Source organism: Emydura macquarii, unplaced genomic scaffold, assembly GCF_026122565.2.
Source record: "Emydura macquarii macquarii isolate MOO-44397 ecotype Brisbane River unplaced genomic scaffold, CSIRO-AGI_Emac_v2 contig_782, whole genome shotgun sequence".
Taxonomy (NCBI): Eukaryota; Metazoa; Chordata; order Testudines; family Chelidae; genus Emydura; species Emydura macquarii.
In genome coordinates, this window is record NW_027130919.1 from 60,623 (window position 1) to 82,008 (window position 21,386).

Here is a 21,386-nt window from a genome sequence, read left to right on the forward strand (position 1 = left end):
ATACCCCTGAACGTGGGCCTGAGCCCCCAGCCCAGCGCTGCCCCGCACCCCCATTGGCACATGCTGGGGAGCGCCCCCCCCCCACACCCGGCTCCCGGCCAGCAGGGATTGGATGCTCAGAGCAGCCAATAACACCCCCCCCCCCCCACTGACCGAGCTCTCCCATTGGCCACCGGAGCCTTGCACCAGCCACCGGTGCGTTCCCATTGGCTGCCACCGAACAGCTGTGCCTGGTGGGAACATTCCTCCCAGTTCAGTTCCCTTTAGGCAGCTCCAGACACTGGCCTGGCCTGGGCCCCTTCCAGCTGGAGCAGGCCTGGGGGTTGGGCACGCAGCTCCAGGGGGTCTCAGGGCCTGGCCCTGGCCCAGGGCTAGTCAATAGCTCAGTGAGCCCAGAGACGATGTAAACCCCGGGCTGGGCGTGTCTGCAGGGGACAGCGAGGGGGGGGGGGGGGGTCGTGGTGTTATCCAAATAACGAATATCACAGGATCTTTCAGGGGATAAGGCAACAAGCCACGCTGATAGTGAACACAGAAACTTGGTCAATAGTATCAGTAAAAAAGTATCAACATCGATATTGTGCTTTACTTAGTGGAATAGGATCAATAATGTAAACACCAGGAAAACAGGATCAACATTGTATCAATACTACAATTACAGAGATTCTTGTTAGTAAAATACACTTCATTGACCCGTGTTTCAGTTGGTGCTTTCATTCACACTCACACACACGGACAGGCAGACAGACAAACACACACAGGGTCTCACAGATGTTCTAGTTACCAGCCTCTTGGTGCTGGTGGTAGTCACTGGCCAGGTGACTGCAGCACGAGGGTGAGGAGCCAGGCTCTGCCGATGTCACCGGTTTTCCTGGCTGGTTGGTGATGTGGACCCGAACCTCCAGGCTTCATCTTTCTGTCCCATTTTATAGGGAAAAGACCCCATGTCAGTCTATGGGTTTTGCTGTGTCCTGCTGCATCTGCATTTGGTGTGATTCTTAACCACCCACATTGCTGCAAACCTGATCACATCTTGTCCTTTGAAGTGGACTGACTCCAGCTTTATCAGGGTGGCTCCTCTTCGGCCAGGTGAGTGGTAAAAGTTATTATCTTCGCGCCTTTCTTCCTCCCTCAAACGTTTGAGGTGAGGCTGGTGTTTTCTTCATCTGTTTTGACATCCCTCACTGAGACCAATTGTTCAGTCACTCTCCCTGTCTACACCCACCTCAGTTGCTCAGCCATTCACACTCCAATCACTCAGAGCACACTCCTAGCTGAAGAACTCACATATTATTTTTAAAGCAAACCTTATTTCATTTCTGCCAGTGTCTGTCACAATCCGGTCGGTGTGTTACATTGCACAGGGTGGTTCTTACACTTAAAATGGGGTTTTTACAAATCTATTGACAGTGGGTAAAATGAACAGATCAAATGGTCAGTGGAAGGTTTTACAAACAATCTTAAACCAAATAGAATGATACAAAGTACAGACAGACGTGAATTATTCTGCAGTGAATGGAGATTTTAAAGAGGCTGCAGTGAACATTTCACAGGACAGAACAATACGAGTCAGGTGAGGTTTCAGCTTTTGATGAAAGGTGCCGTGTGTCAGGATGAAATGCCTCTTGGTGTGTGTGTGTGGGGGGGTGTTTGTGGCTCTGTTCTTTCGTGTATTTTGTGAAAACAGGACTGGGCCAACAAAGCCGGCCCGAAGGGTGAGCGCGGCGTTACAGGCCCCCCCGACACCCGGTGAGTGACCCCTCCTCCCCTGCTTCCCTTCGACCTGCCACTGAACCCCCCCGCCCCCGGCGGCCGTGCCCTGCGCGCCTCCCCCCCACTTGCAGTGTCGCCCCCTCCCCTCTCAGTGACCTGTCCCTGCCCCCTGCGTGCCCCACTGACGCTCCGTGCCCGCGCAGGGCCCCCCCGGGGAGGTCATCCAGCCGCTGCCCATCCAGCTGCCCAAGAAGAGCAGGCGGTCGCTGGACGACAGCTGGCTGATGGAGGCGGAGGACGAGGGGCTGGTGTCGGACGGGGCGGCCCCCGGCGGCCACGCGGGCGGCACGGAGGAGATCCTGGGCTCCCTCCACGCCCTCAAGCGGGAGATGGAGCAGATGAGGCACCCGATGGGCACCCAGGACAACCCGGCCCGCACCTGCCAGGACCTGCGGCTGTGCCACCCCGACCTGCCCGACGGTGAGCGCCGGGGACCGCGCCGGGATCCAGGGGGATGGGGCAGAGCTGGGGGGCTGCGCAGCAGGGAGCCGGGCAGGGGAGGCCGACCCATTACCCTAGGGCAGCGCTAGGGGGCTGTGGTGCAGGGAGCGGGGCAGGGGGGCCGCTGGGGGGGGCTGTCCCTGTGCAGTCAGGACTGGTCCCATTGCCATGTCACGACGCCAGGGCCAGGTGCTGCTGGGATGGCTCGGGGGGGAAGGGGGAAGAAGGGGATCCTTTGTGCCCTGACCCCCCCGCACACGCTCCCTGCAGGCGAGTACTGGATCGACCCCAACGAGGGCTGCTCCCGGGACTCCTTCAAGGTGCGCTGCGACTTCACGGCCGGCGGGGAGACCTGCCTCCTCCCCACCAAAGATACGCACCAGGTGAGTGGGGGCTGGGGCCAGGACTCCGGGTTCCAGCCTGGCTCTGGGCGGGGAGTGGGGCTGGTGGGGCAGAGCGGGGAATCGGGGGGGCTGGGGCCAGGACTCCGGGTTCTGTTCTGTTGTAACCAGCCCAAGACGCTGCTGTCTGATTTAGGAGCAGCTGTGCCTGGCTGACGGGAGAATTTAGCCGCTGCTCTGCCCCCCGCTCCCAGCCAGTCTGTGTGTGGGGCACCTGCCCCATGCAGTGTGTGGGGCAGCCCCCGCCCGTGCAGTGTGTGGGGCAGCCCCCGTGCAGCGCCCCCTGAGCCCGTCTCTCTGCTCTGCCCGTCCAGGTCCCGATGTCTGCGTGGGAGCAGGAGACGCCCGGCAGCTGGTTCAGCGAGTTCCGGGAAGGCAGCAGGGTGAGAGCCGGGCCGGGCCGGGCCAGGGAGGCTGTGCTGGGCTCAGGGACAGCGCCAGGGTCGCCCCGAGCGCTGCTGCTCCCAGGGATCCTGCACCCCGATAATGCAGTTCGTGCCCCCCCCACGGACCCGAACCCCTCGGAATGAGCCCCCGAGACAGGGCCCAGCCCCAGTGCGCGTGGGAGCAAACCCCTCCCTGAACCTGCCCTCGGCTCCACCACCGACCCCCCCACCGGCACCTGGGGCTGCAGGGGTGCCCAGTGACCGCACAGGCCCCCAGCTAGCGTCCGTCTGTCTGTCCTTCAAACTCATTTGTCATTGTATCATCCACCCCACCCAGAATCTCCTGCCCTGCCCAGCCCCCCGGGGTGTATCTCTCCCCCCTAGATCCTCACGCCCCCACCCCCTGGCCTGGTCTCTCTCTATCTGAGCCGTTCGTCCGTCCTGGAGCCCGCCCATCCTGGACCCCCATCCACCCCGTGAGTTGCCTGTGTAATCAGTCTGTCCATCTCCGAGTCTGTCTGTCTGCAGAGAGACAGAGCCGTACCAGGGTCTGTGGATGGAAAGGAAACTGTCTGTCCCTCTGTCCATCCTCGGACATGCCCAGCTGTCTGTCCTACCTCTGGTGCCCCTCACCGCGGAGCGTAGCCCCTGATCCCCACTGAGCCCCCCCCGTGGAGAAGCCCCTCCTGGGAGCAGCAGGGTGCGCCCCACGCCCTCCCCGAGCAGGGGTTGGCTGCACGTGGGTCTCCCCCCAACCGTGTCCCCCCCCCGCCCAGTTCTCCTACGTGGCGGCGGACGGGAGCCCGGTGGGCGCGGTGCAGCTGACCTTCCTGCGGCTGCTCAGCGTGGGCGCCCGGCAGAACTTCACCTACCACTGCCAGCGCTCGGCGGCCTGGCGCAGCGCCGCCTCCGGGGGACACCAGCGCGCCCTGCGCCTGCGGGGCGCCAGCGAGGAGGAGATGAGCTTCGGCAGCAGCCCCTACATCACGGCCCTGAGCGACGGCTGCGCGGTGAGCGGGCAGGGCCCCACGGGAGGGAGGGAGGGACGGACAGTTGGAGGACGGACAGGTACGCCAGGAGCTGGAGAGGGGCTGGATGGACGGACGGATGGGTAGAGACTGAAGACTGACAGAGGGACGGCTGTAAACAGACAGACAGACGAGGGAGGGTCGAGGGAGGACAGGATGGATGGACAAATACACCAGGTCCCGGAGCAGACGGACAGCCGGACACAGCAGGTTTAGGAGCAGACGGACAGCTGGATGCCCCAAGCTCAGAACAGACAGACGGGGCCAGGGCTAGGCAGACAGCCCGGCCGGGGAAGGAGGCTGGTGGCCGGGTGGGGCCGGGCAGGGCGGGGCAGGGGCTGCCCGGGGAACCGCGAGGAGAGGGGTCCCCCCGGGGCGCCCGTGACCCTGCGGGCGGTTTGACCCCCCCCACTCCCCGCAGGCGCGGCAGGGCCCGGCCCGGACGGTGCTGGAGGTGAGGACGCCCCGCGTGGAGCAGCTCCCCTTGCTGGACGCCCGCTTCATGGACTTTGGCCAGCCCGACCAGAAGTTCGGGTTCGAGGTGGGGCCCGTCTGTTTCCTGGGCTAGGACTGACCCCCGGAGCCCCGCCCTGGTCCCAGCCTGGCCCAGGCCCCACCCCCGAGCAGCGAAGCTGCAGGACCCACCGCCCCCCCGGGGGATGGACACAGCACAACCATCCTGCCGCCATCTCCAGCTGGGACCAGGGACCGGAGAGAGACATCAAAGAGACGCCACTGCTTGGAATCCACCGGGGTCTTCATGTGGGTCCCTGAGTCAGAGTCACACTCCACCCCTCCCCGAAGCCCCAGCTATCTCCCTCAGAGCCTGGGCGTTCCCAGAACTCACCAGTGTGCACCCTCCGTATCCCCCAGAGCCCCTCAACGCTAACCCCAGCCGGGAGTCACCCTGAAACAATGGAATCGATCCCCCTATTCCCCCGCTGATGGGGGAGCAAAGTCGTTAATGGCTAATTAACGTTGTGAACCAACCAGAGCTAATCAGCGCAGCAGGGCACCCATCTTCCCTGTGCCGGTCAACAGCATGGACAGACGATGTGGGTCAATGTGTGGGAGTGGGCGTCCAGCTCCATCCCCGCGGGGCTACCACAGGTCACAGTGATGACAACTTTCATGCTTCAGGGCACCAGCCGGCCTCAGGGGATGGGGGTCAGGAGGAAACTTCCTCATCGCAGAGGGCTCATTTAATTTCCGGTTTTGTCACGCTCCATGCAGGAGTCTACCTCTGTCGCAGGCTTCCTGCCCTTTCCTCCCAAAGCAGGAACAGCCAGGAGGCCAGGCTAGAGGGGCCCATTGGTCCCATCCAGACTAGGGGATTCCTGTACCTCATTCAGTCACAGCAGGGGACTCCGGACCCCTCCCTGCCGGGTTAATTCCTGTCAAAGGAAGAGGAGATGTTAATAGCACTGCGGTTCTCAGCCCCCATCTCCACTATGTCATTAGTGTTAATTTCCCTTCCCCCACCGGACTAATTACCACCAGCGGAACCAGCCTTGTGAACACCGAAGCCTTCGCCAGACGCCCCGTGGCAGAGGAGGCGGCGCCGAGACGGACGCTGGGTTTTATTGTCTTCGTTTTAAATTAATTCTGTTATTTAAGGGCTGGCTACAGAGACGGGTCTGGGCCCTGCCACGGCGCGGAGTCGCAATCCCAAACCAGCACATGCCAGCCGGCGCGCGCTGCCCAGCGGGGAGGGGGAGCAGATTCATTCCCTGGGCGCCGTCGGCCAGCGTTGACCGGGGCGCCTGGCCATGCTCTTTGGTGACTGACGAGCCGCGGGCGCCCGGGGCCGGGCCGGCGGCTGTGATGGTGTGTAAGTAATTGTCTCGTTGTGCTGTAATATATCAGCTGTCATTTTGCTGCTTGGCCGGGGTCGTTATTTCTGTCGCTCAGCCCCTCGGCTCGCCCCAGCCCTCTCCCGGCCGCGCCCGTCTCGTGCGCTGTTCTCCATCAGGGGGTTGGGATTTCTCACCCCCTGTGACAACACAGGGTGTAAATAACCCCCCCTCGCACCGGGCAAGGCCAGGCTGGGACCTGCACCGGCCCCTGCCCGCTGGCTGTGATCCGCAAGCCCAGCCGATGCTGCACGCAGACAGTGGCGGGGGGACGGAGGGTTTGGCGCCCGTGACCACGGTGCAGAGCGGGAACACTGCGGCTGGTTCTGGGCTGCGATGGGGGGGCTGGAGACCTGACCTAACGAGGGGGGCAGGCGCCGCTCGCTCTAGGGACATCTCTGGGTGAAGCCAGGCGGGAGACGAGCGGCCGCGGTTAAAGGCCGAGGCTGGCACACGAGCGAAGGGGGAGAAAAGTGACGCTGGCAATTCGTGTCCCGCTGCAGCCGAGGGAGGGTCTGGGGCAGCCGACATGGGGGGAGGGAGCAGAGCGAGCTGGACACGTCTGCCCCCAGGATGCTGCCATGGGGCGCACCAACGCAGGGCACCAGCAGGCCCCGTCCAGCCACTGCCAATGGCTGCGCGGGGACCCGGCCGTGCGGCCTCGGGGCCCTTCCACGCGTGGAAAGGGCTGCGTGAGGGATTCGCGCCCGAGGGCCCCATCACTGAGCGGTGTAAATCAGCGCCGCCGCAATGCGGGGTTACACCCGGGCAGGATCCGCCCCAGAGGGGTCCCTGGTGTGTGCGGTGGGGGAGAGGCACATTGCACCTGGGGTCCCCCTGCTGCTTGTCCAGTGGAGTCCACCAGATGCAGACAGACACACGCACAGCGACAGACAGACAGTGACAGACACACGCACAGCGACAGACAGACAGACACAAACGTCCCCCTGGCATGGCAGGCCCCAGGTCGTGTGGGAAAACGCTCATGTCCTAGGGGGTTCCTGGCCCGTGGAGGCGGGGGAGCAGCTGGAGCTAGATCTCTAGGGCTGAGAGGCGTTGGGGGGCTGGAGGGGGGGAAACGCAGGCAGGCCCCTAACGGGCTAGAGGCCCCGATCCTTCAAACACAGGCCCACGGATGTTGTGAGATGCTGCGTGTGCTGACAGGCCTTGCTGGGGCGGGGTCAAAATGAGCCCATGCCCCCCCCGTGCGCTGCGTCCCCCGCCAGGCCCCGCTGCCCCCTCGCCGTGAGGGGCTCAGAGCTCCTCGTGGCAGCAGCACCCAGCTCTCCAGTGCTGCACCTTCACCCTCCCCCAGGGGCCGGGGGCATCGGGGGTTCCCTCGAGATGTGGGGCTGACGGGCCACAGACCCAGGCTCAGCGGCGTCCGGCGGGTGCGCCGCGCTGGCTGTGGGGGAGCCTGGGGTGGGCGTTTTTCGGGGTTACCTGGTCTCTGGCCGGCGTGGAAGGCGAATGGTGACAGTCGCTGTGTTGGGGGGTTACGGGTGTGTGGCCTGGGTCACCCCAGATCGGCACGAGCCAGGGCTCCGGGGGGTGCAGTTCTGGGACTCTGCCATGCCCCCCGGGCGCACAGAGCCACAGCGGGCCCGGTTCTGATCAGCGGGTCTGGCCCCCCTTGCAGCCGGGATCCCTGTGTCCAGCCTGGCGTGGGACCAGCGCACAGCTTGTCCTGGCCTGGCTGTACGTCTGTCCAGCTGCATCCCCGGCTGTCCCGCTTCTGCGCCCTGCTCTGCTGGCAGCGCGGGGGGGAGGTGGCAGGGGGCCCAGAGCCAAGCAGGAGCTGGTAAAGCTGTGGAGACCCCCCCGGGTTTGACCAATCAGCTGGGGAGAGCGACCCCCCCAGCGAAATTCACCAGCTGATGCTCTGACCCTCTTGAAATCTGGGGGGTTCTGCCAGTGGGGCCAGGCCTCCCCCCACCCCCGGCTATGCAGACAGACGGACCCGCAGGTGCAGGGAATCGGCGTTGCCGTCAATCGGTGCTGAGTGAGCCCAGCTGGGCTCTGGCCCTGCAGCGCCGTGCACTACAGCCGGCTGCCTGGCGCTGCCGTGGGCCCCACAGCCTGTCCCGTGCCGAGCCTGGAAACCGCCGGAGCCTGCCCCGGACCTGAGAGCATCTCCCGCCCACTGGGACAGGTGTGTAGGTGGGGGAGCCCAGCCCTGCTCCCTGCCCCATATCTTCTGACCCCGGGGTGGGGGGCCTGTGCCCTTGCGAACACCCCGCTATAAAGACAAGCCGTGTAGTGGTGGTGCCCGTTGCAGGGTGTGCGTGAGCCGGGGGGGCAGGGGAGAGGGATCCCGACCCCCCAGCCCTATGGGAGCAGCTGGTATTTACAGAGCCCCTGATTCACCCCACTGCTGCTAACCGTGTCCTGCTCTCTGGCCCCCCCATGCTGCAGGCTGTGTGGGCCTGGGGCTGGGATCCTCTATGGGGTGCAGCATCTGCCAATAGGGCTGGGGTGGGACAGAGGAGGGGGCTCCCTGGGGGCCGGGCTGGGACCCTGGGGAGAAGCAGCGTTTGGTAAAGGCGGGGAGATGGGGAGGGAACCGTGTCCGTGTGTCTGTCTCTGTGAGAGGCACCGGGGTCCCGCTTTGCACACACACTCACCCCCCCCCCCCCACACACACGCAGCAAAGCCGGCCCGGCTGCCTAGGGATGCTTGGACAGGGGTGTCTGTATCCCTGCCCTGCCGCCTTCTCCTCCATCTGCACCCTGAGTCTGAGCTCCTCGAAACCTCCAGCCTCTGCCAGGAACCCCTCAATCCGCCCTGGCCCCACTCCTCTGACTGAGCACCCAGACGGACAGACAGCCCCCGCCCCCGCGGTGCTTGGCTGTAGTGTGCAGGGGGGCTGGGAGCCAGGACTCCTGGGTTCTATCCTGGCTCTGGGGGGGAGGGAAGTGGGGTGCAATGGTTAGAGCTGGGTGCCAGGACTCCTGGGTTTGATCAGTTCGGTGGCTTCTGACAAATCCCTGCCTCAGTTTCCCTCTGTGCGACGGGGCAAGGACACCGCCAGTGGTGCATTGCGCTAGGTGTTTGTTCCTCTCCAGCGCAGGGCGTCTCTCCTGGGAGCGTGGGGGCTGGGCGGAGCCCGGGTGCCAGCCTGCAGGCTGGGGTGGTTTTGGGTGGAAAGTCCCTGGCACCCTAAATATCGCCCGCCCGCCCGCGTGACCCTGGGGTCTCTCTGACGCCCGGACAGGAGCCCCCTGGGCCGAGGTTAGCATCTTCGAGGGCCCTGCCAGCAGCAGCCAGGGGCCAACCGGGCCTCACGGGACAGCGTCCGGCCAGGCGGGCCGGGCAGAGGGTGTGTTGGGTGATGCTGGGCCCCAGGGCAAGGGCGGGGGGCTGAGAATCACCCCTGAGAGGGGGGAAGTGAAACCATGTGAGGGGAAAAGCAGACGTCAGTCCCTCCGTCTGTCCGTCCATCCACCCACAGGCCGACCCGACGGGGTGTGACACGCCCAGGGGAATTGAACCCTTTCCGGAGTGCCGGGAACTGGCTCCGCTGGGCATGTGGGCGATTGACGTGGGCGTTGAACCGGATCGCCGGCCCTGGATTGCAAAGGCCCCCGTGACCCCTCCCGCCCCCCTGCCCTGCTGGGTCAGAGCCGGTGCCCCATATAGGGATCCCGTTCCCGGCCCCCCTGAGCCAGCCCGGAGCGCGTGAGCGGACGATAGCCCCCCGCAGCAGGGGGCAGGGTCCCACGGGGAACCCCCTGTCCGTCGTGACACCCCCCTGCAGCAGGTGATGGAGGGAGGGGCCCCAGGCCGTGGCTGTACCTGTCCGCAGAGCAGGGGCGCGGCGTCCCAGCGCAGGCAGCGGAGCCGAGGTGGCCGGGGAGATCGCTGGGTTTACCCCCCCTCTGGGCCGGGTTTATACCTGGGGGGCGAGGGGCTTGCAATGGCCGGGCGGGGCTGGGCTGGGCTCTGCACATGGGTGTTTTCTGGGGGCTGACGTCGGGGCCGGAGGCTGCCCACGGCTGTGTTATTGTAGGGTCAGCGCTAGGAGCGGGGGCTGGGCTCACGCTGGCTGGCGTCGTTCCCAGGTCAGATTTGCGCTGGTTGCGAACACCCTGGGAAAGTCGCCCGCATCGTTTATGGCTGCTCTAGAGAGGGGGAAACTAAGGCCCCCAGGCGGGAGGGGACTTGCCCCTGCTCAGACGGAGGGTCTGTGGCAAAGCTGGGTGGAACCCAGGCGTCCGGGTGCCAAGGGCTGTGTGTGTCCCTGAAACCACCTCGCCAGCCTCCGCGCCGGTGCTGTGAGCAGCGCATTGAACCGCCTGGACAAGCCTCGGGGAAGCAAAACATACCAGGGCGGGTCTGCCTGGCTCCGGGGCAGCGAGTCTGCAGCTCCCGCCGGCGTCACGGCCGCGGCCGGGGTGACAGCGGGGAACGGCTGTAACGCGCTGAACGGGTCACACGCACCGGCTCCGGCCCGTTCGGGGCGTTGCTGGTTTGCCCTGCGGCCGGTTTAGAAGTGGTTGTAAAACGGGCGTGTTGGGGTCTCCCCACGGGAGTCTCCGGCTTTTCTTTCCAGCCTCCAGCGCTGAGATCTGCTCGCAGGGCCGGGCCGGGCCGGGTTTGGCGCCTCTTTATTTTCCAGCCCAGGGCTCCCGCAGGGCCGGGTTGGGGGCGCAGGGCGGGGCTGGTTTTACAAACCGTGGGAACGTTAAACTGGCGGGTCCGGCTGAATCTTTATTTGACGACAAAACAGGTGCAGCAGCAAAACCGCTAAAAACAGGCCCAGCCCCCAGGTCCGTACCAGCCCCGGCCCTCCCGTGCACGGCCCCAGGCTGCCACGCAGCGCCGCGCACCTGGCTGGGTTCTCCTGTTACGAACCCGAGAGCGCCCTGCTCTGCTAGAACCGGGGCTCCTGGTCCCCGGGACCCTGCCCTGCCTAGGGACACTGTCTAGCCCCTGGCAAAGCGCGACGAGCCCCTCTCAGGGCTGGGCTAGGAGGGGGCTGGACCGTGCTCCCGCAGCGCACATACCAGGGGCCTCCGCCGCGGAGCCGCCGGGCCAGGGGTTCAACCCCTGCTGCTGCCCCCGCTGGGGGATAGCTCTGTTCTGTTTGTACAGCGCCCTGCACAGTGGGGTCCTCGGCCCTGCGGCACCACAAACGCCAGCTAACGGGTCGGCTGCGTGGGACTCGCCCAGTCACAGGCCACTTTAACTGGCTTCGTAGCGTGATGCGGCGTAACCTGCGGGGAGAATCCGCAGCACACGCGGCTCAGCGACCGGTCAGTGTGCGAACGTCCCCTGGGCCCGGTCCCACAGGCTGGGACACCCCCAGTGCCAGAGCCTCCCTCTCCAGCGCCCGCGGCCTGTGCCCCCCGGACGCTCACTCGAGGTCAGGACCCACCTGCCCCCTGGAAAGCCAGGGCCGGAGGGAGCCGCGTCTCCGCTCCGCCGGCACAAACCAGCAGCATCTCCGCCCAGCTGCTCCCATTGCTGCTGCTTGGTCCTTCTGCTTCCTTAACCCCCCCAGCCCCAGCCTGGCCCGGGGCAGCACAGCGAGCGCTGAGTGTCCGGCGCTGTTTGTTAGGAAATGCGTCGTTCCAACGGCCCTGGCACAGCTCGGCCCAGAGCCACTGGGAGAAAACCCAGCTCCCTCGGATTGTCAGGCGGAGCCGCCGGGGCGGGAATAAACCCCAGCTCCGGCGCGGGGCAGAGACCGATCGAAATCCCGTTTCTAAAGTAACCCGAGGGATCTGTAACCGCAGGATCCTTCTCCCCTGCCACAGCGGAGAGTCTCTGAGTCGCTCCTTGAGTGAGATCAGCCAGGGACGATCCGGGACCCACAAACGCCTTGTTCCTTTCACTGCACATGAGTGTCCCCCACAGGGTCCCCGAGGGCAGCGGGGTCAGCGAGAGGGAAAGTGGGGCTGGGCTGAGGTGGGGCAGGGAAAGGGTTAACGCAGGGGCGGAGGGTCGCCCAGGGTCCTGCTGGGAGTGACTGGCAGGGACGGGTCCCAGGCGGGAGCAGCGCGGGATGGAGCTGGGCAGAGCGCGGGGAGCAGACGGTGACGAGTAGGGATCGGCCCAGATTCTGCTTCCTCCAGGCCGGGCCAGGCGCTGGGAGAGACGGGCGGGAAACTCCTGCCGGCCGGGGTCTGACGCCCAGGGTCTAACTCAGGAGCCCTGCAGGGAGAGGGCGAAAAGTCACCCCTGGCCGTGGGGCTAGCGGGACGGACGGGGGGATTTTCCCTGCCCGGCCCCGGGCGTCTCTGCCAGCCTCGCGCCGGGGCCCGGGGCCCAGGGCCCTGGTAACTGACCCTTCCAGGTAACCGAGGGGCGGGGCAGACGCCAGGCGCCTTCCTGAGACCCGCTCGTGCTGCCCCCCCAGCTCTGCTCCGACCGGTGTCAGCTGCTTACCTGGGTGGGAGCCACCTGGCTCCGTTACCGCGCTGCCCCAACCCGCTAGACACTCACCGGGGAGCCGGCCCCTGGGGCTCCCCACAGCCCCCCCCCACCGGCATTGGGACGGCGTGTGACAACGTGGGAATTTTTCAAAATATTGTGGATGAATATTGCGTGTGCCTCAGTTTCCCCCTATGTGCTGCATGGGTAACCAGGTGGGGGGAAGAAGGTTCACCCTTTGCAGGGCCCCAGGGGTGACTGACCCCTGGCTGGCCGGGGGCTGGCCCCAGACAATGCCCCCCCCGTTCAGCGCCTAGTAACTCAGGACTAGGGCCGGGGACCCCCTGGAGGAAGCCGGGCGGCTTTGAGCAGCTGGGGACAGAGTGAAGGAGCGGAGAGGTTCCGCCGGGCAGAACAAAGGCCTGAGGAGGGCGAGGGGGGCGGGGGCGCCGAGCGAGGGAGCCCTAGACAGACCCAGCTGCCCTGGGCCGTAGCTTCCCGTTCGCTGTGCTGACATAGGGGCTTTCTGCGCCGTGTCCCGTGATGCAACAGACCCGTCTGTCTGTCTGTGCAGCGCCGGCCGAGGGTCGCCCCAGTCTGGGGGGGGGGGAAGCAGCACTCCCTGGGGGCGGGCGGGTCTCCCCGTCTGCAATCCAGGGGGGTCGCTGAGGGGCGCTCCCGGTGTGACCCGTGGGTGCTGAAGGCTCCAGGGGTCGGTGCCAGGGGCTATGAGCCAGGGGCTGACCCCACTGCCAGTGGGACCCGAGGGGGGTGACACACTGAGGGGGGGTCCCTCCGGGACGGTTCCAGAGCCGTGCGACGGAGCCGGGCCTGTGCGTCCGTGACTGGGGCACCTGTTTGGGGCGAGGGCGGCGACCCCACGGGCTGGGGCCGGGGATCCCCCGCGCCAGGGCTGGGGGCGCAGGGCGCACGGGGCTGGTTCCAGCCCATTGCCCTCACGAGGCAGGTTTCTACTGTCTTCAGTGGGCGCTGGATTGGGCCCCGAGCCCGGCTCCTATTGGCCAGAGTCGCTGTCAGTCACCCCAGGTAACGCCCCTCCAGCCTGACCCAGCGGGCTTTGGGCCAGATTCAGCCACACTCGCTGCTCCCCCGGATAGGATCGGGCCCATGGGCGGGGTCTGTGTGTGACGGGCCCGTTCCCCTGTACAGCCCCTGCCCTGCGCCCGGGGCTGACAGATCCCGCCCCTGGGCTGCGTGTGTGGGGCCGGGTGTGTGAACGGGAGGAAGGGGCTGTGTGCGGGGGGGTTCTGCTCCTGGGGGGGTCACCGCTGCTCAGAAGGGAGCCGGACACGCCCTGCCCAGAGCGAGGTGGGGCTGGAGGCGGGAGCCCGGACGGGGCCTCCTGGGGTGGGCCATGGGGATACGGGGCAGTTACCCTGGATCTGCGACCCGTGGGGGCCGGGCCGGGCGGACGCCGCTCATGGGTTACGGGCAGTGTCTGTTCCCGGGTATGACTGCGACTGTCGGCGCTGCCTTTCCATCCCCCGGGGTCCCGCCCTGAGCCCCGTCGGCCGCTCCGCCCGCAGCGGGGCTCAGCGCAGCGGCACTGAGTTTGCCCCCCCGGGGTCCCCGATTTCCCAGGCCTCGCCCCGCCGGCAGTGCCCGTCCCAGCGCCCTCGCTAAGGGCGTGAGCTAAGCGTCTTGCACCCGCGTGTCCAGCAAGCTCCGAAACTCCGCGGTGCGGGGGCCAGGCCGGGACCCCTTGGCATAGGGCCGGCCGCCTGCCGGGTGTCCCTGCTCGGGGGCTGCGTTATCCCCTCGCCGTGAGCCGGGCTGGGCCTTCCTGGGGGCGAGGCGGCCCCGGGCGCTGGAGGCGTTTGGGCCCCTCCGCGTGAGGTTCCCGCAGGGGCAGGCAGCCGCTGCGCCCCACAGACCGGCTCCGCCCCCCCCGTAGGGATCCCCGAAGGGCTGCAGCGGCAGCAGCGCAGGGCACTGGCGGGGGGGAGCCGGCGGGCAGCGGAGCAGAGGGGACGGGGCTGGGCTGCTCCAGCTCCTGGTGCCCCCCACGGGCCCGGCTGGCTCGGAGCCTCCGCCCTGCCCGGCCGCTGGGGTGAGCGGAGCCCGAGTGTGCGCGGTCAGGACGGGGGGCGGGCGGGTTATAGGGGCCTGTGTGAGACAAACCCCGAATTTCGGGACTGTCCCTAGAACCGCGGTTCGTTCGGTCACCGCAGAGCAGCCCCAGGCCAGGCGGGGGGAGCCGGGGCTGGCAGGGCAGAGGGGGCGGGACGCTGCTTTGGGGGCCGGGTTGGGGGTCGCTGCCGTCTCCGCTGGGGACACACGGTCCCCCTAACCCCAGCCCCCGATGGCGTGGAACAGCCTGAGCCCGGGCTGCAGCCTCGTGGTGGGGCACGGGCGGGGAAGGGGGATGGGGGGTGATGGGGTCCCGGAAAATGGGATCGATCATCCCAGCAGGCGCATGTGACCCGCCCCGGCCCCACTGAACGGGGGAGCTTCTCCCTGCCACCCGGGCCAGCCCAGCCCCGCCCCAGCCCCTCTGCTACCCAGCCCCCTAAAGAGCAGCAGCCCCCACCCCCTCCCAGACACCAACGCCCTACGGACCCTCTGCCCCCCTGCCCCGACCCCGCAGCGCAGCTCCAGGGCGCTGCCCCGTCCACTTATCCGGCCAGACGGGGCCTGCGCAGGGGAAGCAGCCGGGCCGGCTCCAGGACTGGAGTCCGCGGGGGCAGCGCTCTGCGCTGGGCTGGAACCCAGGAGTCCGGGCTCAGGGGCTAGGCTCTGTCTGGCCACGGGGCTACCGGAGCCACGCCGCAGTTCGGTGTGAGACAGGTTCGTTACCCCGGGGCAGGGCCGGTGAATAGCTGGGGGGGGGCATCGGTGCGGAGGGTAGGAGCAGGGCCAGGAGGGTCCGTGTGGGGCTCTGTAGAGAGGGGAGCCCATGGCAGGGGCACCTTGGCCAGTAGCAGGAGCTGGGGCTGGACCGGCCCAGGGGCTGAGGGGGGCTGGCAGCCCCTTTACATCCGCCCAGGTCACCGAGGCCCGTCTCTCAGTGACTCACAGTCAGGCCCTGGTCCTGCTCCCTGCCTGCTGGGACAGCCCTTGGGCAGCCGCTGACCGGGATGGCCCCACAGCTTCATCTCCCTGCTCTCTGGGACGCTCCCACACCAGGATCCCTAAGAGCTTTGCACCCCGCTAGCCCTGGGGCCAATGCCCCCAGAGAAATGCAGCCACCTCTGGGGTGGGGCCTGGCAGCCGGCACAACAGCACGTAGAAGGCACTTTCGGACAGGAAGTGATGGGGCCTCCAGTATCCAATGGGAGCAGCAGGGGGCGGGGCCAAGGGAGCATTAATGGCCATGGCTGGGAGAGGTGCCTCCTCCGCCTGGCGGGGGGGAGGGGGTGACAGAAACCGAGCCGGGCAGGGCCGGGAGAACCCGACCCACGGAGCATCCTGGCGTTCGTGGGGTGCTCCACAGCCAGCGCCCAGGCAGGATCTGGGACTGTCTGACTGGGACGTGCTCTGCTGTCACTGGTGAGTCTCTGCGGGTTTGGACCCATAGATAGTAACTGCCCCACCCCACCCCTGAGCCGCTCCCTTGTCCAATAGCCCAGCTCACCGGCAGCCCCCCCGTCCTAGCCCCACTGCCCCCCCCCAGGCTGGGGTGTCCCATTTCATCTGCAGCTGCCTCTGCCCTGGGAAAGGGGTTTGGGGCTCCCCCTGCCCCGCGGAAGGAGCCAGTCTGCACTGCAGCTGGGAACCACCCTGCAGCCTCCCCCAGGAGTCACCTCCACCCCAAAGCCAGCCCTGGGCTCCTGGCCCCTTCCCAGCAGGAGGCCTCCCTCCAGCTGCTCAATGGCCCCATCGTGCACTTCTGGGGAGCCCCCCCCCATGGCAACTGGCCTGGGCATCCCGTGCCCCCCCCAGCCAGAGCCCCCAACGCTGTCCCTGCACGGCCCGGGGCAGCAGTGAGTATGGAGCCGGCGGGGGGCTGGGGATGGTTTATTGGGGTGCAGCAGTTATAACAGCGACCGGCCTAGGTCCGGTTCCCCCCAGTCTGCGAAGCAGCATCCCCGAAAGGGTCCCCGAAGGCAGTGGGGGCAGCGAGAGGGAATGTGGGGCTGGGCTGGGGCAGGGAAAGGGTTAATGCGGGGATGGGGTCCCTAGGGCCCTGCTGGCTGTGAGTGGCAGGGACAGGTCCCAGGTGGGGGCAGCGCAGGATGGAGCCGGGCAGAGGCGGGGAGCAGACGGTGACGGGGAGGGACCGGCCCAGATTCTGCTTTCTCCAGGCCGGGCCAGGCGCTGGGAGAGACGGGCGGGAAACTCCTGCCGGCCGGGGTCTGACGCCAGGAGTCTAACTCAGGAGCCCTGCAGGGAGAGGGAGAAAAGTCACCCCCTGGCCGTGGGGCTAGCGGGACGGACGGGGGGATTTTCTCTGCCAGCCCCGGGCGTCCCCAGCGACTCTGCCCGGCAGCTGCAGGCCGGGCAATGCTCTGCGGGACCAGGACCCTCTGCCCCGCAGCAGCTCGGGGATCGGCCCGAACGGGAACCGAGGAAGCTGGAGCCTCCTCCACGGTGCCAACGCCCCATTGTCCAGCTGCCCCGGGCCTGAGCCGGGCGGTGACATGGGCCGAGGGGCAGAAGCAGCCACCCCACGAGTACCCCAGGCAGCCTGTGGTCAGTGGGGGGCGCGGTTAATGGAGGGAGGGAGATTGAAATTACCTGCAGGTTGGGGAAGGGGGCGCCCTGAAAAACAAAGAGAAACATGGTCAGAGCCTGCGCTGGGGGATCCAGGTCCTGGGGGGGGGGTCCCTCACTAAGATATCAACCACCCTGCAGCCCCCCAGACCTGGGGTCACCGCCCCCATTATTATTGTAAATTCCTGATGCAGGATCCCTGCACTGCGAGGGGTCGGGGTCTCTGTCCCAGCCCGGGGCCTCGGCAGGGGAGGGGATAGTGGAAGCTCCCAGCCTGGCCCGGGGCCCCGCACTGAGATGTCCCCATGGCCCTGCTCTGTCCCTGCCTCTAGGGGGAGGGAGGGTCTGACCCAGCCCCATGCTGGGGGGAGCCTGCAGCCAGGCCCAGATTCCCCAGAGCCCCCCTCACTCCACATCCCCCTAGAGAAACCCCAGTGCCCCGTCCCCCCTCACCTTTCTTGTTCCGCAGGTAGATGGCCAGTCCCGGCGCCAGGAAGATCAGCCCCAGCACAAAGCCCCCGACCCCCGTCAGCATCTTGCTCCGGGCGGTGTCAGACTGCGCCTCTGGGAAAACAGGGCCGGGCCGGGCAGCCGGGTCAGAGCCGAGGGGCCTCCAGCCCAGGCTCCCGGCTGCCCCAGTGCCCAGCGCCAGCTGGGGCAGAGGAGGGCAGAGCCCAGGGGCAGCACTGGGACAATCTGCCCCACGCCAGGGCTGCTCCTGGTCTGTGAGCGGCAGAGACCGGCTCAGGCCCTGGGCGCGAGGTGCGAGATCCCTGCCCGCTGCCAGCAGGAGCTAGGCTGGCCCTGGATGGTCTCCTGAGCCATGGAAACGGCCAGTGCCTTGGTGACCCTGGCTCAGTTCTTGGACTCAGCAACATCCAGTGGCAGGGAGTTCCACAGGGTAACCACACAATGTGTAAACAAGTCCTTCCTTTTCCCAGCTGTGAGTTTGCCTCCTTTGAGTGCCACAGACTGTCCCCTTGTCCCGGTGCTGTGAGACAGGGAGAACAGACGCTCCCGTCTGCCTTCTCCTGACCAGTCATGACTATGGAGACTTTTCTCCTCTCCCTGCTCCGTCACTGCCCCACCCAGGATCTGTCCAGCCGCACGCTGGGAGCTCCCAGCCCAGGGCCATAGATCTGGGGTAGCAGCGCTTTGAAGTCAGGCTCAGGCTGGAATCTGGAGGGCCGGCTGATTCCCCCTTCCCCCAAGTGCACCTGGAGACGGGATTCCCCTTCACTTCCTGTCCCAATCTGCAGGCAGTGCTGCTGTGGGATTGTTAAACGGTGGGCGTGCCCCACCCCAGAGATGGCTGCATTGCGGCGGGTGGGGAGCCCTGTCCCGGCTGGCGGCTGCGGCTGTGAAGTGCTGGGCTGAAGAAACACGTCCTCACGTGTGTGTTAAACCTGCTGCCTAGTCATTTCACGGGTCCTGGTGTTCGTGCTGGGGGAGGGTAAATAACACGTCCCTCTCCCCTGACTCCAGCCAGGCATTTTACAGCCTCGCTCACAGCCCCTCCCTCGTCTCTTCTCCCGGCTGGCCAGTCCAGCTGTGGGATCTCTCCTCGCCCGGGAGCTGTCCCCCCCCCCAGCGGTGCTGGTGCCCGTCTCTGCCCCTTTCCCAGTCCCAGCAGATCTGTTGTGGGACGGGGCCAGCGGATCTGCAGTGGGGGCACGTCCCTGCTCTGTGTCCCGGCCGTGGGGACCGGCTCTGCCCCAGCCCATCCCCCGAGGGCTCCCCACAGCGAGGGGTGTCCCTGCGGCTCAGGGATGGCCCCCGCTCAGAGCTCTTACCCCAGCGCACGGTGAGGGGCTCGGGCAGGCTGACGTGCTGCACCTGGCAGGCGTAGACGTCCCCGCGCCGGGGGCTCATCTCCAGCATCACCAGGATCTGGAAGGTCCAGTCTCCGTTCTGGAGCAGCTCCGTGGACACCACCCCGGCCGTCTGCTCCTGCCCGTTCTTCAGCCACTTGATCTGGATCCCCCCGGGGTAAAACCCCGTCACGGAGCAAACCAGCAGGTGGGGCTGGGACCCCGATTTGGTGGGGAAAACTGTCACCTCGGGCTGAACTGGGGGTGGGGGGAGGGATGGGAAAGGGGCCAGAGATGGAGGTAGACTCACAGAGAACAGGTGTGCCCCCTACACCCAGGAAAAGGGCCCAGCCCCCCTCAACTTCTCCTACCCTTCCCCCATCACCCCCCCCCCCCCCCCCCCCCCCGCTGTGGTGCTGGTTTCCTGCTACCCCTCGGTGCCTTGCGCAGGTTCAGGCAGAAAGGGCCCGAGGGGAGTTGTGTCCCATCACCCCCATGGGGACAGAGACAGGGACTGACTGACCCCCCTGGGCCCAGGGAGTTGGGGGCTCAGCCCAGGGAGCAGTGGCTGCTCCCATCTCGCAGCCAGGGGGACCCCAAGAGGGGAGGGGGAGGTCAGGATGGAAAGTTCTGCCCCGTTGCCTGGTCCCACCCAGCCCAGGATGGGGGTTGGGGGCTGCAGCAGCCGCCTGCCCTGGGGGGTCTGAGTGGGGGGTAGTGGAGGCTGGGGCCTGAACCCCCTCGGGGGGGCTGGGCACGGGGAGAGGACCAGTCAAACACCCCCCCCAGCCCCAGAGATTGACCTGGGGTCTGGGGCTCTGCTCCCCTTGGGGTGGTGCCGCAGGGAGACTGGGGGTAGGGGCAGCGGGGGAGATACCCTCCGTCACCCGGCCCTGCCCCCCCGACGCTGAGTGACCTCCCCCCGTATGACCCCGCCCCCTCCTGCTCTCTTCGCCCCGCGTCGCGGCTCCCCGCCCCGCAGCCAGGAGTCACACAGCCCGTGACTCTAGCCCGGGCGGGACCATGGAGAGAACGGGGGGGGGGGGGGCGCAGAGCGTCCGGACCCCCCCGCGCCCCGCCCCCGCTCACCTCTGCGGTCGATGGTGTAGGGCTCATCCGCCTCGTAGTTGGTCCGGCAGAACCGTTCCGCCCCGGCCCGTCGGTACGCCAGCACGGCCGGGTCCTTGTTCCAGGTCTCCACGTCGATTCGGCCCAGCTCCGAGTCCGCCACGAACAGCCCCAGGTCGCTGTCGAAGTGCACGAACTGCTGCCGGTTGTAGATGTGCCGGTACACGAACCGGAACCCCTCGGTGCCGTTGGTGAAGTGACACTCGAACTTCGCCTGGTACACGAAATGCTCTGCGGGGAACGGACGGGCTCGGCTCAGGGACCCGCCGCCTGCCCCGGGGCTCGCAGCTCCAGAGCCCGGCCGGACCCCGGGCCGGAATGACCCTAGCTCCGAGCCCAGTGGATGCGCCCTGCCCCGCCCGCCCACATTTTAACAGAAGAAACCTGTTCTGGGGCAGCGCCGCAGGGCGGAGAATGGGGGGCGGGGGCGGGAGACAGGGTGAACCTGGCCGGGGCTCCCCGGGCCATGTGGGGTCCAACCCCCCCACACCCAGCCCCTGCGCAGGGCGGGCTCCCCGGGCGCAGGGTCCCTGCTCACCGGGGGCTCCGTGCAATGAGCCAGGCGCGTTCTCAGCACCGTCAGGGTCACGAGCAGAGCCCCAGCCCAGCGGCTCCCGGCCCCCAGGCTCCGACCCGGCCCCATCGCTGCTCGGCACGGACCGATCTGGGCAGTGCCGGGACCCCCGCCTGGGAACGTCTCTGCCCCGCTCCCCACGCCAGCCCCATGGCCGGGATTGGGGCCCCCCAGCCCAGGGGCCAATGAGCATCGGGTCTGGGCAGCGTCATCAGTCGCCAGGCAGAGCCGGCCCCAGCAGGGCTGGTTCCCACACTTCTCCCCCCCCCCCTCGTAGGGGCCAGAGCGAGCGAGTGGGGTCGGGCTGCAGGACTCACCCCCCCCGCCATGGCCCCGGGCACCCCCCAGGCAGCCGGAGAGTGGAGCCAGCCCGGAGAGCAGATGGCACCAGAGCAGGACCCGCAGCAACGGGCCTAGAAAGCGCATTCCCCTTCCCCTTCCCCTGGGCCTGGAACATCCCTGCTTGTGTGTGGGGGGTGTCCCTGGTTTGTCTGGGTAAATTTAGTCACAGTGGAAGGTTTGGGGCTGACCCCACAGGTAGAAGTTCTAAGTTTCTGTTCCCCCACCTCCATGGGCCTGTGCCCTGCCCCCCAATGACCCCATAGAGAGGGGGCTCAGTCTCCATGGGGCAGGCACAGCTCAGCCTCTCAGCTGGTCCCACCCTCCATCTCCCTAAGGAGCTTCTCTGGCCCCCCAGTCTCTGAGCACCTCCCCCTCTCTGCTGTGTTCATTCACTACCTCTCCCATGGGGCAGGGCAGGGCCATTCTCCCCATGGCCCAGCTGGGAAGGGAGGCCCAGAGAATTCAGTGACTGGCCCAGGGTCACACAGAATCTGGGGCAGAGCCAGGAGCTGAACCCAGGGCTCCTCGGTCCCAGATTCAGACCAAGGCCTGAACGGCTGGGCCAGCCCCTCTCTGGGCCCCCAGCTCCCAACCCCTCCA

General features: G+C 67.0%; 2 protein-coding genes across 3 annotated transcripts in view; one reads left to right on the plus strand and one right to left on the minus strand.

The window, feature by feature from the left end:
* The first annotated feature begins 2,111 nt into the window (after positions 1-2,111).
* Positions 2,112-4,635, plus strand: LOC137149617 (collagen alpha-1(V) chain-like). The gene is made up of 5 exons (XM_067543146.1): positions 2,112-2,193; positions 2,485-2,597; positions 2,930-2,998; positions 3,778-4,011; positions 4,451-4,635. The coding sequence occupies exons 1-5, from the start codon at positions 2,112-2,114 to the stop codon at positions 4,595-4,597; spliced, it is 645 nt and encodes a 214-aa protein (XP_067399247.1). The 3' UTR covers positions 4,598-4,635.
* Positions 4,636-11,929: 7,294 nt separating this feature from the next.
* LOC137149606 (DLA class II histocompatibility antigen, DR-1 beta chain-like) overlaps positions 11,930-21,386 on the minus strand; it is an 85,641-nt gene continuing 76,184 nt past the window's right edge. The window contains exons 2-6 of one of the 2 annotated variants that reach the window (XM_067543130.1): positions 19,832-20,101; positions 18,725-19,000; positions 17,385-17,495; positions 16,956-16,979; positions 11,930-12,038 (exon numbers count right to left, since the gene is read on the minus strand). In XM_067543130.1, coding sequence (XP_067399231.1) covers positions 12,025-12,038; positions 16,956-16,979; positions 17,385-17,495; positions 18,725-19,000; positions 19,832-20,101 — 695 coding nt within the window. In that variant the 3' untranslated portion in view covers positions 11,930-12,024. Of the gene's footprint in view, positions 12,039-16,253; positions 16,602-16,955; positions 16,980-17,384; positions 17,496-18,724; positions 19,001-19,831; positions 20,102-21,386 lie in introns of those variants that run through there. The other variant, XM_067543131.1, reaches the window with a different exon arrangement.

What these genes read in the sequence shown, in the direction of transcription:
- LOC137149617 (XM_067543146.1), top strand. Translation starts at nt 2,112, where the DNA reads ATGAGGCACCCGATGGGCACCCAGGACAACCCGGCCCGCACCTGCCAG. An exon ending in CCACCCCGACCTGCCCGACG is followed by an intron (nt 2,194 to 2,484) that starts GTGAGCGCCGGG and finishes CGCTCCCTGCAG; the next exon opens with GCGAGTACTGGATCGACCCC. An exon ending in AGTTCCGGGAAGGCAGCAGG is followed by an intron (nt 2,999 to 3,777) that starts GTGAGAGCCGGG and finishes CCCCCCGCCCAG; the next exon opens with TTCTCCTACGTGGCGGCGGA.